General features: G+C 40.1%; 1 protein-coding gene across 1 annotated transcript; it reads right to left on the bottom strand.

The window, feature by feature from the left end:
- Positions 1 to 9311: 9311 nt before the first annotated feature.
- LOC107796819 (peptide methionine sulfoxide reductase B1, chloroplastic) lies at positions 9312 to 17838 on the bottom strand. Its single transcript, XM_016619642.2, has 5 exons — positions 17511 to 17838; positions 16692 to 16803; positions 10009 to 10074; positions 9726 to 9923; positions 9312 to 9625 (listed from the first exon to the last, which is right to left on the bottom strand). The coding sequence occupies exons 1-5, from the start codon at positions 17701 to 17703 to the stop codon at positions 9598 to 9600; spliced, it is 597 nt and encodes a 198-aa protein (XP_016475128.1). The 5' UTR covers positions 17704 to 17838; the 3' UTR covers positions 9312 to 9597.
- Between the last annotated feature and the right edge of the window lie 10 nt (positions 17839 to 17848).

Below are 17848 nucleotides of genomic sequence, written 5' to 3'. Positions count from 1 at the left end.
GATTTAGCAGAAGTCACACCTGTAGAAGATATAACTTAGATTTAAAATTGTCGTTTAGTTAAGAGTTGTCAGGACCCCCATGAATAATGGGACCTAGCTTTCAAATTCTTAGTAATACTTGGTAATATGATTTAGTTTTACACTCACATCTATGCCAGGGAGTACTTTCAAATGCAGAAGTCAGGAGCCCGCCTGGAGAGCAGGGAATACTTTCAAACGCAGCAGTCAGGAGCCCGCCTGGAGAAGAAGGGAGTACAATTTAAATTTTAGCTTTCAAATTCTTTGTTTTGTCTACGTTGAAGTCAAGAGCCCGCCTGGAGAGCAGGGAATACATTTCGAGTTGAAGTCAGGAGCCCGCCTGGAGAGCAGGGAATACTTTCAAGCGCAGCAGTCAGGAGCCCATCTGGAGAACAAGGGAGTACAATTTAAATTTTAGCTTTTAAATTATTTATTTTGTCTATCTTGAAGTCAAGAGCCCGCCTGGAGAGCAGGGAGCACTTTCAAGTTGAAGTCAGGAGCCCGCCTGGAAAGCAGGGAATACTTTCAAGTCAGCAATCAGGAGCCCGTCTGGAGAACAAGGGAGTACAATTCAAGTTTTAGCTTTCAAGTTCTTATTGATATTTAGTAATGTGATCCATTTTACACTTACATCTGTGCCCAACCACCAAACTGGGGCAGAAAACTTTCTTTGTTTTGTCTATTTTGTTGAAGTCAGGAGTCCGCCTGGAGAGCAGGGAATACATTCAAGTTCAGCAGTCAGGAGCCCGCCTGGAGAGCAGGGAATACATTTCAAGTTTAGCAGTCAGGAGCCCACCTGAAGAGCAGGAAATACATTTCAAGATTAGCAGTCAGGGGGCCCGCCTGGAGAATAGGGTCAGTTTTACTTTAGTCAAGCTTAGTTTATAGTTTTCCTAGTCTATTCTTTAGTTTAATTTCATCATTGCATCAATAGTACAAGTGGTTTACAATTTTGCTAACAACTCACAAATCTTCCTAGTGCAAACTGGGGCAGAAAAATTTCTTTGTTTTGTCTATTTTGTTGTAATCAGGCGCCCACCTGGAGAACAAGGGGAGACAACTCAAGTTTCTAAGGAAAGCAGTGTCGAAGGAAGACATCTCGAGTTTCAAGGGAAAACAATTTCGAAGGAAGACAGTTCAAGTTTTAGAGGAAAATGGTTCAAGGTGCAAGGGAAAACAATGTCAAGTAACAAGAGAAGACGGTTCGAGTTCAACAGTCAGGCGTCCACCTGAAGAAAGGGAAAAGCATCTCAGATTGTAATTCAAGTCAGCAACCAAAGAATCTCACGGCAAGAATGCGAGTCAACAGTCCGAGGTGATCAACAGAAGTTAGTCACAATAAAGAAAAAAGAGAGAAAGACAAGAAGTGAATCCATATGTAGAAGTTGATGAAAGATGTGAACTGCTTAAGACATGGTGGAAGTCACAAGCACTACATATCCGGTCTTGGTTCGAAAATCTGAAGAAGAACGAGCTAGCACCTGCAAGTAGCAAGCGTCAAGGTTCAAATCCAAAGTCTGCATGAAGAACCATTCAAGACTCAAGATCAAGCTTCAGAAGACTTATAGATAGGAATCTTGTAACTTGTAGTTGACAGGTTTAGTTAGTTTTTTTCATTTGATTTTTGATGTAATAACAGGGACCGTGGACCGGAACCTCGGCGAAACGGCACCTCGACCGGATCTCCACCTCAGCATACTCCATCATCTCACTCATCTCTGTACTATACGTGGCCTGATTCCTTTATAGACAAGGATATGTAGGCAGCCCAAATACCAGGGCTCGATCACATTCCCCTTTTCTCTTAGTTTTAGTCTCTCCAAATAAGGGTCGGGTCAAAAACCTGTCTAGTCAGTCTTTGTCTGAAAACTCTGTACGTTTCCAGTCAAAGAGGGGCAGCTGTAGACATGTGATTTTTGACCCTCCCCAAGATTTTTCATATTTTAGCGCATAAAACATTTAATTTAGACATAATATAGATATTTTAAGTAATTTTGACTCTTTTACTTTATTTTATTACAAGAAAACAAAAAATCACAAAAATAGGTTCATTAATGTTTTGTAGTCATTTTTAATCTAAAAAAGAAATCTTAAAAAATATATACAAAAATAGTATCGTATTTTTATTTTAAAATGATATTTGAAAATGCCAAAAATAGGTTTGTTTTAATGGTTAGTTTTATTTTAGTAATTATTTGAATAGTAGGATTAATTAATAAATGGGCCCGTATTTTTAATCTCGTTCGCAGGGAAAGAATAGAACTTGGGCTCGAGCAATCCATTTTTAGGCCTAATTTTGGACCTAGCCCACAATTTCCAAGCCCATAATTCCTAGGCCTATACTCCTTAACCTATAACCCTACCAAAAACCTAGACTATATAAATAAAAAGAAGAAAGAACGCTGATAAGGGGGATAACGAGGAGGGGCTGAAAACGAAAAAGAAAGGAAGAAGGCTGAACAAAAAAGAAGTAGCAGCTGAAAAAGCTGCGCAGCAAAAATGACCACCCCTGCGTCGTCTTCTTCACCCACAAACCCCCCCTCTGATCGAATGATGATCTTCTCAGCCATTTCCATGGCTTCTTAGGCAAAAAAAGCGACACCCATCGCCCCGACCCCTCCATCTCTTCTCCAACACCAACAGACTATAAAACATAGACCTACTAGAACATAGGAGAACCCTCAGCTCTTCTTCTTCATAAAAATCCTAACAAAAAAACGTCTAAGAACAAAAGGGAAAGGCAGTCGTTACCCTAGCTTCATCTTCCTCATGGAGAATACTAAAGAGCCACTAATCGAAAACAAGACCTTTTAGCCGCAGAACTCCATGAACACCCCTAAGCTTCAGCAATATTAACCAAAAACGACCACCCCAAAATGACTCCCTAACGCCATAGAACGTTGTTGCCTCACCACTGAACACTGACGCACACACGCATAAAGATCTTTGGTTTTCAATGGAGTCCAATTGAGGCCAAGTCGCGTGAGGTCCGTTCGAAGTTCCGGCGAGGCTTCTATGTCGAAGTTCTAACTCATAGCTTCAATTTTTTTTAGTCCGGTGGTCTTGCTCTGTTTTGTATATGTTGACTTTGTCCATCAATAAAAAAGTTTGTTCGATAATCAGATTTTTTGGTGTTGAGGCTCAAAGAAAACTTCAGTTTCTGGGATTGAGTTTGAAGCTGCGTAGCTTATGCATCGTCCCTATGCGTCGATATTTAGCGAATTCTAGAAAGTATCGGGTTTGATTCTTCTAAGTAGAAAGCTTGTTTTATGTGTTGAAATTTTGTAGTTGCTCTTCTCTGCTTATGGACTAATGTATGATTGTATTATTGTTTCATCTGTTATTGTTGACGGATATTCTAGCATAAAATGCTTACTGTTTTAGTTAGCAAATGTGGCTAAGTTTACGAAGATTGCTATGATAAACATATATATGTTGAATTATATGACAAGTAAAATACCAATCTTCAATGAAAGTGATGTGATTTTTGTTGTTTCTCTGACTAGTCATCCATATAGAATGAACGAACCATTACTAGGTAGCTAATTTGAATTGGTAGTTTGTATTTGGCGAATTTTTTCACACATGAGTCAGTAGCTGCAAATGGGGTGAGACGAGGGGTTTCAACAATTTTGTAAGTTTTGATGCAAATCTGTCGTTCAGGTCAATTGACACATGTATGCGCTGAACACTTAGTATACTTTAGGGCTATTATTGTGATTGTGTACATGTTCGCGTGACATAATTACGATTTCTAAAAACAAAACCGAAGTATGTGTTCGCGCAACTTCGGCCGAACTTGCAATAATAATGCGTTATTAATTGTGGACACGTTCGCGTGACATGATTTTTGACGCACCAAACAGATGGGTACACGTACGTGTGACTCATTTCAAGATAATTTTCTTAATTAAAAAGCGGTAAAAGATAAATGCACATAGGTTCTAAAATCAGTAATTAAATAATTTTAATAAGCCAAGTATGATCAAAGCGACCGTGCTAGAACCACAGAACTCGGGAGTGCCTAACACCTTCTCCCGGATTAATAGAATTCCTTACCCGGATTTCTGTCTTCGCAGATCGTAATTAGAGTCAACTTCCTCGACTCGGGATTTTAACCGGTGGCTTGGAACACCATAAATTATTCCAAGTGGCGACTCTGATTTAATAAACAATCCCGTTTCGATTGTCACTTTAATTGGAAAAACTCCCTTATACACCCCTTTCCGGGTGTGTAAGTAAAAAAGGAGGTGTGACAATTAACACGGCTCGAAGACATCCGAGAACCATAACAAAAATAGGCCTTCGAAATTTTCATAACCAATTTTAAAGGCTACGCTCGGCAAACTAGGGTCTGAGTTACTTACTTTGGAGAAGTTTCCCGGTAACCCCGAACCTCCAAGATAACTCAAAACAAATATAATGTAAAGGCAAGGTTGTTCGAACTTACACAACTCAAACTATTTTATGTTAAGGCATCCCGGCCTTTGTGAATTCAAGAAATAAAGCAAAGGAAAAATTCGAAAGCCAAAAGGGAAAAAAGCCTTGTATATATTTACACAATTATCTTTACAAAAGCCAAAATGGCTTAACTCGAAAAAATCTACAACGGCCAAAATGACCTCAAAAAGATGCAAAGAGAAAGCAAAAAATACAAAGGCTTAAATGGCTTGGTCTTCATCGGAGGCAACGTCTCCACCCTCGGGATCTTTCCCGCCTTTAGACTCACTTAAATTATCTGAGTCTTCCTAGGGAAAGGCCAGCTTTTGAGCACTGGCTTCCTCTACTTTGGCGTTCTCGAGCTCAACCAGTATATCGAAGCCTTGATCATGGACTCCCTCAAGGGTTTCCCTTCGATCTTGAAACTTTGCATAATCCACTATGCTTTTGGCCTACGCCTGGATGGCCTCGACGTCGACCTGGTACTGGGTCACATTAGCTTGGGCCTTGGTGTTAGCTGCAACCACCTCAAATTTGGCTGCCTCGAGCTCATTGGCCAAGTTTGTTAATTGGGACTGAAGCTCCTCATTTTCTTGGCTTACACCGGGGCTTTCTCTCTTGTAGCCCAGAGCTGGGACTCGGCCGACTCCAACTCTACTTGGACGGCCTCTTTTTTCGAGGCTATGATGTCCATATTCTTCTTAAATTATTTAGGATCGGCTCGTATTGCATCTATTTATTTCTGAAGATCCCTGATCTATTCGAGCCTCTACTTGACCTATAGAACCAGATCGTTAGTCGTTATCTCAAATTTGTCTTCAGTATCGTGAATCACTCGAAATACCTGCTCAGTCATCTCGGCATGCTCATCCCGAGCCGTTACTAAGTCTGCCTGAAGCTTCTTACTGAGAAGCTTGTAGGTGTCACTTCTCTCAGTGAGGTCCCAAACCTTAGTCTCGTGCTCCTCCCGGATTCGGAGGAAAGCTATGTGATGCAACACCAAAGCCTGCAAACAAGGAATAAGATGATAGAATTACCTACAACTCCAAGTTTAAAAGAGATAATGGAGTGGCCCTCGAAGTTACTCAATTCAGAGCATGTTGGGCCTTATTGAACAGGCAAGCGGCTCCCACCGCATTCATCACGGCTTGGTCTTCCTTGGTCACCAAGCATCTGAGATAGCTAGAAATACCCACTGGGAGAGAGAAAGCCCGGGCATCCTCCAGGACAAAAAGCACTATATTACGCCTGCGATCAGGGTTAACACTTGGGGTCGGGAATCGGTCCACCGGTTTTGGGCTCGATGAAGACCCAATAACACCCGATAACAATGCTTTCTTTGGCACCGGTAAGTCACCAAGCCCGGTGACATCTCCCAAAGTAGAAAACTCTACCACATCCAAGAAGTCGTGGATATCAACCATCCCCTAAGGACCCTCACAAGAGCAACCTTCCAACATATATGCCTCACGGATCGTGGCGTCCAAAAATTGAAAGGATTTAAAAATATCAATCATTTCGAGATCGTCCCTCGGGACATCTTCAGCTACTCGGGAAACCTCACCCCCAGTTTCTCCCTCGACCATCTCAGCTTGGGACGAGTGACCTCAACTCTTTCTGGTTCAAGAACTTTGGTCGAGGCTCCCCGTCAGCCTCCTCTGGTTCGGAGGGCTTTTGTACGGTGCCCGCACGCAGCTCACCAGTTTAGAACTATTATCCTCCTCTTCTTATTCGGACTCATCCCTTAATCAGCTGATCGAGTCCGAAAGCATAGCACCAGTGTCATCACTAAGCTTACGAGACCTCCTTGTAGGTCTTTTCTTTTCCGGGCTAGGGGAACTCAGAACCGTTTTTATTTTCTTCTCTTTGGCCTACTTTGGAGCATGTGGTGGGGAAAGGACCTCTTCTTCAGCAGATGAAGACCTTATTGCTACATTTTTCCCAAGGCCTAAAAAGGAAAAAAGATGAGTAAACTCGAGAAGGAGCCCGAACGGCAACCGTTCCAAGAAAGAGACTTACCATGATTGCCCCATTGACCCTTCGATAACTCCATCCTAGCACGCTCGGAGCATGGTCTCTGCGACATTAGGCCTTCGACCCATTGCTTGAGATCGAGGACTACTTCCGGCACATGGGCCACAACTGCAACACCAAAAACATAGATGAGGAAAGAAGATAAGAAGTAAAACGAAAAAGTTGGACATTCAAGGCGAAGTAATGTTTACAATTAGTGTTCCATTTTCCAGGAAACGACATATCTTCAGCAGGGATCAGGTCCGAAGTCCTTATTCGGACAAATCGGCCCATCCAACCTCGTCTATGCTCGAGAATGGGGCCTTGACGGACCGATGAGCAAGGTTCATCAACCCTCCTCGATAGAGTCAGGAACTGTAAAGACACATAAGGTGATCGAGGGTGAACGGGCATCCCTCGATTTTGCTCAAGAAGAATCGGAGGAGAATCACTGTTCTCCAGAAGGAGGGATGGATTTGGCTGAGGGTCACGTCATACCTCTTGCAGAAGGCGAAGATGATAAGGTCTAAGGGACCCAACGTGAAAGGGTAAGTGTAAACACTTAGGAAACACTCCACGTGGGTAGTGATCGACTCCTCGGGCAAAGGTACCACAACATGTTTATAAACCCAGTGGCAATCCTCTTTAACTCTAGGAAGGAGATCATCGGTTATCGTGCATATATATACCTCGAGACTGGTTCACATCGACTGGGTACTGAGGAGGTATTTTCAATCCTAAAATCGACGACAGTAGGACACCCTTCCGGAACGAAATCCTCAAGGGGATAATCCGCCGTTGCTCCGTCGCCGGTGGGCCGTGAAGAAGAGGCGGCCTCCTTTTGTGGTACTATTTTGGAAGTCTTTGCCATTATAGGGCAGAAGAAAAAGGAACAAGGATGGTATGTGGTTTTGCTAAAAGTTCAAGAAAATTGGGTGCAAAATTTGTAAAGTGAAGAAATCTTTGAAGTGAAGCAAGAATGGGAGAAACTTTGAACGTAACGTTTAAATAGAGGAAGGTTACGATACTTATAGCTTGCAGTGACGGTTCAGAACTCATGGTGGCCGACCAGCAATTGACAGGCATTTAATGCCTTGGTAACTGGACCAACAGGACATTTTGAGTCATTTCTTATGTCATGATTGGGCATATCAGTGATGTTCGTCGCTTACGTTACAAACCCGCCGAGATGGAACCCAGAAATTCATATTGTTTCTTGTCATCTTCTCTCCGAAAAAAGAGGGGACTATCTGTATACAGTCAAAATCGGGTTTGCCCTTTTGTATGACTAATCGAGACTAGAACATGATGGACCAAGGTTCAGCCTCGAGTTATATCGAACCATAATGCAAAGTTAGGTTGTCGAGCTCGTGGCCCTGAGACCGATCAAGATCGAGATCGACCAAGATCGAAACCGAACAAGATAAAGATCGAGGGAGGCTTATCGAGTCAAATAACGGAAAGCCGAAATATCTGCAATCGAGCAAAAACCACGGCGCGAATCCCGACACGTATCAAGAAGAGGCCGATTAATTGGCCAATCATGGGATTTCTTACCTCATATAGAATTGTATCAGGAGTAGGTCTCCCCTACTATATAAAGGGGGGTCTGATCATTTGTAAATCACATCATATTCACGCAATACAAAGCAATATACTGTCATTTTCTAGCTTTCATTATCTTGTTATTCTGTTCATAAGCCAGTTGAAACATATTTGGTTTAAGGGTGACAAACTCGATGGCCAAGGCTGTTCAATTGCTGTGATTTGCATTTATTCTTTCATAGTCAATATCAATATTAATTTATTCTTCTTAATTTGTGCCAAGTTTATATCGCGTGTCCTTAAAACCGCGTATAAATTAAATTGTTATCCGATTTTAGGGTAAACAAAGTCAAAAGAAAACAACATCATAATTTAAATATTTTTCACACACACAGACACACATATATATAAAATACAAAAACATCATTATGAACTTCATTTGAATTGTATGTACATTTTGTTGATTTATTTAACCCACGTGTTTACACACGTGTTTGGCCTTCACGTGTCCATTTAATTGGTGAGCTCGGATTTTCGTCAGTCGGAGGGGTAAGTTTGTTCAAAAGTATAACTATGAGGGATATATACAAAGGAATACTTAAACAGAGGATATATTCAAACAATTTTTAAAAGTAGAGAAGTAAATATAGCTTTTTCCGTTTATGAAAAGACTCTTTGCTATATTCTTGGCTCATTTGAATAGAATGTGTGTGTTGAAAATTTTACTTGTGCGTTTTTTTTTCACATTGCGAGGAAAATGATAAATCATGAAAAGGAAGCATCAGCTTGGTAACGAGAATACAGAATTCCAGTAAATTGGAGTAGGCGACTGTAAATGAAAACTTACTGACATTTTACATACTCTTAGAATGAGTTTCAAAATAATGAAATATCGTAGGAAAGGGTGGGAGGCAGCTTCTAAAGGCGCAGACGTGAACTTGTTAAGAGCTTAAAGCATAATACGTTAAGGGCAGAGCCAGAATTTTTATCAAGGACTGTCAAAATATAAATAATTAGATACATCCAAAAGTCAAGGAGAGTCAAAGTATAGTAAATATACATACAAAAAAATTATCTAGCATAGTAAATATACATAAAAAAAAAAAATCTAGCAATATAATGTAATTTCCCGGCGAAGGGTATCACTTGACACCCCTTTGTTCAATGTAGCTCCGCCACTAATTAAGGTATACTAGCAAGCTAAATTAGGCTTAAACCTAGTTTGTTGAGAAAATGCATGGTGTTTAAGTTTAACCATAGATATCGCGGATAGCCTATAATATAACCTTTGCCCAAATATAACCAAACACCAGAAAACTGTACTTATTCCAAATTGAATATTACAAACATCACAAGAACCAATAAAATCTATGAACATGTAAGACATTTACGTAGTGTGTGCAGAAACAGTGTATATTTTACACTCTTATATAATATGTGAACATATCATCAGAAATGTACTCAGCATATCACACAGAAGAAACCCTCAAGTTCAAAATTTTAGAAACAACAATGTTTCCTGCATTAGAAGAATTCTGTAGCTTGATATCTTCACTTCGTCATGAAATCAACAATACATTTCTACTTTGGCTTCAATTTCAGGGCAGCACTGCACATATAAAATAAGTCGTAAATCTCGAAGAAACATTAGAGAGAAAGTTTGCAGCAATGAAAGAAGAGGACAGCCCACATTAAAGGAAGTAATGTACCTATTGATGCAGTAACGCTTTCCAGTAGGCGGAGGGCCATCATCAAATACATGTCCAAGATGAGCATCGCAAACTGCACATACAACTTCTTGACGAGGCATGAAAATGATAGACAAGTCCATCTTTGACTTCACATTGTTGTCTACAGGTTGGTAATAAGATGGCCACCCAGTCCCACTGTCAAATTTGGTAGAAGATCTGCATATCACATGGTAACAAAAGTATTAAGAATGGTTTGCTTAAAGAAATTGAGCAACTAATCAAATACAAGGAGAATACATACTCAAACAAAAGAGTGTCACAGCAGACACAATGATATGTTCCAGGGGTTTTGGTGTTCCAGTACTCCCTGAAAACAAGAACAAAGAAGAGATCAGTAAAACAGGCCGCAAAAAAAACACACATTTATAGCAGCATGTTTGCCATCTCAACCTATAGGCAAAAGTGTAAAGGAACTAGATAGATGCACTACAGTGCACTAATGCTGAGCTGGACACTAGCTGGGGACAACTGTACATTGTAGTTAGTTAGTTGATTAATTTAGTCGATTAGTTAGTTGTATATATTGCTAGCTATAGTAGATATTTAGGTAGAGCTTCATTTTCTGTATCAGATTATTCTAGAAGCTATCGATTTCTCCTTGCTCTGTCTTCATTCTTCTTATGCTCCTAATCTCTTCGATCACGACTGATAATCAGCCAACTTAACATGGTATCAGAGCTAACTAGCTACTGAATTGAGGGATTTTTCACAGAATTGACAGTGAAAAACGAGGAATTCAGAAATAGGGTAGCAAGCAAACCCTCATTTTTCGAATTCAATGGCAATTGAAGACATAGTTACTGAAAATATGAGTGATACTTCAAGCGGAGTCACTGGCTGTAGCTCGGTGGTGATTGACCACAATCATCATTTATTCGTTGGTGCCGACGACACTCCTGGAGCCGTTCAAATTAGAGTTCAGCTGGTCAGAATGGAGAACTACTCGTTGTGGAGTTGAGCCATGAAAGTGGTTTTGCTAGTGAAGAACAAGCTAGGTTTCATAGATGGCTCAGTGCGATGTGAAGATTACAGAGGAGATCCGGTGAAACAGTGGGATCGCTGTAATGCAATGGTGATTTCGTGGCTTACCAGCAATGTAAGTGCAAATTTACTCGGTGGAATTCTCTATAGTTCAAATGCATTTCATGTCTGGAATGATCTTCAGGAAAGATTTGACAAAGTTAACTTGACGAGAATCTATCATTTGCTTCGAGCAATTTGTACACTAACACAAGGTGTTTCACCTATTTCTGTCTACTACTAAAAAATGAAAGACCTTTGGAATGAAATGGATTCAATAGTTGCTTTTCCTTCTTGTAATTGTGAAGAATCTAAGGAGTATGTGGTTCATCTACGAAACCAGAGGTTACTACAATTCCTAATGGGACTTAATGACTCCTATAGCCAAGCAAGGAGTCAAATACTTATGATGATACCAACTCCTAGTGTAAATCAAGCATATGCTATGCTGGTTCAAGATGAGAGTCAGAAAGCAACTTCTAGAATGCTAAATTTGGAGGGAAATGGTACTGAACCAACAGCCTTATTCACAGCAAAAGGACGCGGGAATGGGACAAAGGAATAGAAAAAATTACAATATGTACTGTGACTACTGTAACATGAAAGGACACAACAGAGACAATTGCTTCAAGCTGATGAAATGTGAGATTTGTCAAATCAAAGGCCACACGAAAGAGAACTGCTATAAGGTGATAGGATATCCAGCTGATTTCAAAGGAAAAAAGAAGGTCAACTTGGTGAAGGGGAGATTATGGTCAGCAGTCAGCTGGTCACATGAATACACCAGTAGCACCATTCTTCACTAAGGAACAATACAGTCAAATCTTAACCGTGTTAAAGAAGGCAAGCATGTGTGATGCAAGTGTAAACTTGGCAGGTAAACCTTTATTTTCTGCATTAACTAACTTGAAATGGATTGTGGATTATGGGGCAACTAACCACATGGTTGGTGGTAAATCCATGTTGAACACTGGTGTATGAGTTACAAATCCTGCAGTTGCAAATTCTGGACAGGTGCAACTTCCAACTGGTGATTCAGCAGGTGTCTCTCAGATTGGAAATTGCTCATTGACAGGAGGTGAAGTCCTCAAAGATGTGTTGTGTGTGCCATCTTTTAAATTCAATCCCATGTCTGTATCAAAAGTGATAAGAGATCTTAACTGTTACATCACATTCTTTCCTGGTTTTTTATTGTTTCAGGATCTCTTCACTAGGAGGGTGAAGGAGATTGGTAGAGAGGTAGATGGGCTGTATGTTCTGTGTTCACAAAATAAGACAGTTCAGTTTGAAGATATGAAGTCTATGGCAGCAATAAGCAGTGTACCTACAGAACTCTGGCATAAGAGAATGGGTCATGTTCCCATGTCTGTTCTTAGGAAGTTCACCACTTTCCAGAATAGTGAGAAGTTTTGTATTACTCATTGTGAAGTATGTCCTTTACCAAGACAAACAAGAGTTCCATTTCCAATTAGTAGTAGCAAGGCAAATAGTTGGAAACAACCTCCCTACTCCGAAGGAGTACTTCGGAGTAGGTGTAAGGTCTGCGTACACACTACCCTCCCCATACCCCACTTGTGGGATTCCACTGGGTTGTTGTTGTTGTTGTTGTAAGGCAGATAGTATGTTTGCTCTCTTACATATGGATGAATGGGGCCCTTATAAGGTGCCAACACATAATGGAATGAGGTATTTTCTGACATTGGTTGATGACTACTCTAGATGGACTTGGGTTTATTTTCTGCACCTTAAATCTAATGTTGTAGTTTTATTGAAGGATTTTACTGTGATGGTGGCTACTCAATTTGGTCAGAAAATTAAGGTGTTTAGATCTGACAATAGCTCAGAATTCTTCAACTTCAATTGTTGTGATTTGTTCAAAACCAATGGAATTGTTCATCAAAGCTTTAGCCCTTACACTCCACAACAAAATGGAGTGGTTGAGCAAAGGCACAAACATATATTAGAAACAGCTAGAGCAATAAGAATTCAGGGACACTTACCTATCAGATTTTGGGGTGAATGCATCATTGGGGCTGTGTATATTATTAATAGGTTTCCATCTGTAGCACTGGACAACAAGCCTCCTTATGAGCTTGTCTATGGGAAAGTACCTTCTTTGCAGCACATAAGAGTTATAGGATGTCTCTATCATGCCACAGATGTCAGAAAGAAGGATAAATTTGCCCCAAGAGCAATCAAATCTGTTTGACTAGGATATGCTGCAAATCAAAAGGGGTATAAGTTGTATGATATAGCTAACAAATCTAGTTTTGTTAGTAAAGATGTCACATTTCATGAGGACATCCACCCTTTCCAACATCTGAGTCCTATTAATTAGCCTGATAGTTCTCTGCATCACATTCCTACACCAACCCCTACACAAATTGTTCCTTCCAGCCCAGACTGCTTGCTATTTAATCCAGGACAGCAATCACATGTATTGAGGGAACCTGAGATGGAGGTAGACAGGGTCATCGCTCTGACCCATCGAGCAACAAGTGCAGCATCAGGATGTCTTGCCCATGGCAGACTCTCTTTCACCAACTCAAGATACACATATTCAGTCTTCAGCTTCCATTTCTCAGGAGCAACTTGTTAATATCGAGCCCATACAGAATGCAGTCAGGCAATCAGGGAGAGTCAGTAAGCCTCCCATCTGGCTCAAGGAGTATGTAACTCAAGGAAAGGGAAAGACAGTGGCAAACACATGCCTTTATCCTATTTCAACGGTGGTCCGCTATGATCATCTGTCCAAGCCTTACCAAAACTTTGTGGCACATGTCTCAAGCATCATTGAGCCCAGATCATATCAGGAGGCTGCCAAAGATAGCAAGTGGATAGAAGCAATGAAAGCTGAGATACAAGCATTAGAAGAAAACAAGACTTGAGAAGTTGTAGCACTACCTAAAAGGAAGAAGGCCATAGGGTGTAAATGGGTATACAAAATTAAGTATAAGGAAAATGGTGGAGTGGAAAGATTTAAAGCAAGGTTAGTGGCCAAGGGCTACAATCAAAATGAGGGAATTGGTTATCAAGAAACATTCTCTCCTAAATGGTCATTGTTAGAGCAGTTGTTTCTTTAGCTGCAGTTGAAGGTTGGACCTTATACCAAATGGATGTTTATAATGCCTTCTTCCAAGGTGATTTACATGAGGAGGTATACATGGACCTTCCTCAAGGTTTCAGTTCTAAGGCCGGCAAACATAAAGTTTGCAGGTTACAAGTACCTCTATGGGCTTAAACAAGCATCCAGGCAATGGAACATCAAGTTGATCTCAACATTGACCGCTTCTGGTTATACACAAAGTCATTTGGACTATTCTTTGCTCACCAAAAAATCAGGCAGCAAGTTGGTAGTGATTCTGGTTTATGTTGATGCTCTCTTAATCACTGGAAATGATCTTGAGCTCATCAATGCCACAAAGGTTGTTCCGCAGAACAATTTCAAAATCAAGGATCTAGGTGAACTCATGTATATATTGGGGATAGAATTTGCCAGCAGTAATGAAGGTATTCTGATGCACCAACGCACCAAAGCAAATATTCTCTGGAATTAATCTTAGACATGGGGTTAGAAGGTGCTCGACCACTTGGTGCGCCAGTGGAGTTGAACCAGAAGCTTACCAGTAGTGAATTTGATGCTCGTGTTGGCTCATCCTCTGATCGACCACTAGAGGATCCTAGCAGCTATCAAAGACATATAGGTAGACTGCTTTACTTGACCATCACTAGGCTAGACATTGCTTTTGCTGTGCAATGTCTGAGCCAATTTATGCATGATCCTAAAGCCTCTCACATGGAAGCAGCAGTCAGGGTAGTGAGGTATGTCAAACAGGTTCCTGGCCTTGGTATCCTTATGTCATCTCACAGCTCTCCTTCACTTCAGGCCTTTTGTGCCTCCTGCCCTAACACCAGAAAATCTTACTGGCTACTTGATCAAATTTGGAGACTCTCTTATCTCTTGGAGGTCCAAGAAGCAGGCAACCATTTCTAGAAGCTCAGCTGAAACTGAATAGAGGAGTCTTGCAACCACTGTTGTAGAGATTGTTTGGCTCATAGGTCTATACAAAGAATTGGGAGTTTCCTTACATCTGCCTATTCCAATGCACAGTGACAGCAAGTCTGCCATACAGATTGCTGCTAATCTTGTGTTCCACGAGTGGACTAAGCATATAGACATTGATTGTCACTTCATTCGGGAAAAGATTCATCAAGGCCTGGTGGACACGCTCTATGTGCCATTATCAGAACAACAAGCTGACATCTTGACTAAGGGCCTTCCTATTGCTCAACACTCTTATCTTCTATCCAAGCTAGGAATGAAGAATATCTTCATCTCTCCTCGCTTGAGGAGGATGTAAGGAACTAGATAGATGCACTACAGTGCACTGATGCTGAGCTGGACACTAGCTGGGGACAACTGTACATTGTAGTTAGTTAGTTGATTAATTTAGTCGGTTAATTAGTTTTATATATTGCTAGCTACAATATATATTTAGGTAGAGCTTCATTTTCTGTAATTGCATGTTGATCAGATTATTCTAGAAGCTATCGATTTCTCCTTGCTCTGTCTTCATTTTTCTTCTGCTCCTAATCTCTTCGATCATGGCTAGGAATGGCAAAAGGGCGGGTCGGGTATGGTTCGGGGCGAAAATGGATAGTGAAAAAATGAATAAATTATCCAACCCAACTCATATTTTATACGGATTAAAAACGGGTTAACCGACGGATAATATGGGTAACCATATTATCCATGACTTCTTGAATATGATCACTTTTGGGAGAATTCCTAGTCTCCCAAACTTGCGGAACCTCCAATTTGAAGCTTTACAAATGTAAAAGTTAAACTCATTGGTTATCCATTGGCTACCCATTGGTTAACCATTTTCTAAATGGATAATATGGTGCTTATCCATATTTGACCCGTTTTTAAAAAAGTTCATTATCCAGTCAATTTTTTAGTGGATAATATGGGTGGTTAACTATTTTCTTTTAACCATTTTGCCACCACTAATCATGGTTGATAATCAGCCAACTTAACAAAAAGCAGCAATGCAGTTAGATCTATTCCATAACCGATACAATCATGCTATATATCCTTTAATAAAATATGGACCATAATTGGACAGAACTTAGATGGTTGTCTGCGCATATAATGTTTAGACATTCCAATTAACCATGTCTGCGTCAATAACCCCAGCACATTTAGTGTTGAGTTCTGAACTCACGGTTGAAATCAATTAGGGGAAAGATGCTATAGTATAGACTATAAGATATCGTTTAGTTCCTGACTCTTGCTTTAGTAAGATTCAAGAGACATATAACTCAGTATGCTGATTCTCTCAGACTTGTTTCCCTATTCCCTCAGTGTGTAAAATAACAGCAAGGGGGAAAAAAAGAGAAAATTAAGTATGTGTTACTGGTCCCAGTACTCTATTCAACACAGTTCACTGCACGATGATATCAAAGTTCAAGGTTCTAGAGGTGACGGGTCCAAATGCAAGGCTTAAACAAATCAGCAGATAGTTTTATTTTTGTAAAAGATCTAAGAAGCTTTGCCAAAGGTTGTTTCCAGTTAGTTGAATCTTGAAAGCCAAGATTTTTGGGTAGAAAATTGGAATATTCCACGACCAAGTAGTCAACCTTTTACAAAAATTCTGTGGCAAAATCACATCTACATACCCAAGACAGCTTTTTCTTCTAAAACCTAATTCCCCAATTAACCAACCTCCTTCCCCTCAATTGCAAATGTAGAGCAATCATCGACACAATGGTAGCATCAGAGTACTTGACAATCAATATTCAGATACTGATGGTTCCTTGAGAGAGCATTCCTGTATTATTGAAGTCTACTAACAAGCAACAGGCAAAACATACACTGCGACATAAAAGGAACAGACATACCCAGTGAATGCCCGTTCTGTACCCTTTTGCCGTGTAATGTAAAATTGTTCATTTGTTAGCTGCTTCCTCCACTCCTCATCGCTTACAGAGCTATAACCTACTTTGCTGGCCCCTGCATAATGATGTGCATTTTATGTATCATGGTAAGATGATTCTCACTTCTGAAAGCCACGTGCTTTAACTATTTCAACAACATCATACAAGATGCTTAGACAAAGATGCCTCACAAAGCTTATTTTATGCCAAACCATTTTGAGACTACTTCACAAAAGTCAAATATCCTAAGCATTCCATTAATCTTATCCAAGTAACATCGAGTTTTTCTAGTTAAAACGGCATATACCAACTGCTATTACCCAGTAAAACTTCAATTTCCAATTTAACTTGGTACAAATTCTGCAAAATGACATCAGAATCTAAAAGAAATAATAACAGGCTTAGAACGAAAGAACCAAAGACTGAACCTTTCAAGTTCTTCTGAACCTTTCAAGTTTTTCATATTCTAACTTTTGCTTCCATGGCAAATCATTTCTAAATACAACCTCGATTCCATATATAGCTCCCCATACAAATAGGAAAAATGGGACATCCTATCACTATTCATCATAATCAAAAGTAAATTCCAATTTGCCTAAGCTATTAATTCTATCCTACGCTTTAAAATACTTAGTAAAATAGAGTCCCTTCACTATCTTCCGCATGAACTAGCCATAATATGATCAAAATGAAACAATGATTTTAACTTTTTACAAATTATAAATAAAGAGAGAGAGAGAGAGAGAGAGAGAGAGAGAGAGAGAGAGAGAGAGAGAGAGAGACCTTGAGCACTGTCTGGTTTTTGAGAAGAAGCTGAGGAGCCCATCGCACGAATTGAGACAGAAATTCTGCTTCTGGGTCTGTTTAGCGCTCCAAAAGTTACGCAAGACAATGGCTTGCTAGTAATTTGGGATTTTGATGAAAAATTCACAGCTGAGCTCAATGAGCTTGGTATGGTCCGAGAAGCCATGGACATGTACCAAATTAAACTGATTCTTGAAAAGGAAGAAAAATGCTGGCAATTTCTAGTATTCACAAAGGATATATTCCAATGCTCCTCACGCCCATGGACAGATTATGATTTCATCATCTTAAGCCGTTGAAGTATTGAATATCATATT

This window comes from Nicotiana tabacum, chromosome 10 (assembly GCF_000715075.1).
Source record: "Nicotiana tabacum cultivar K326 chromosome 10, ASM71507v2, whole genome shotgun sequence".
In the NCBI taxonomy this organism is placed as follows: Eukaryota; Viridiplantae; Streptophyta; class Magnoliopsida; order Solanales; family Solanaceae; genus Nicotiana; species Nicotiana tabacum.
The sequence above is the reverse complement of the archived record's forward strand: the minus strand, read 5'-3'. Positions and strand labels throughout refer to the sequence as shown.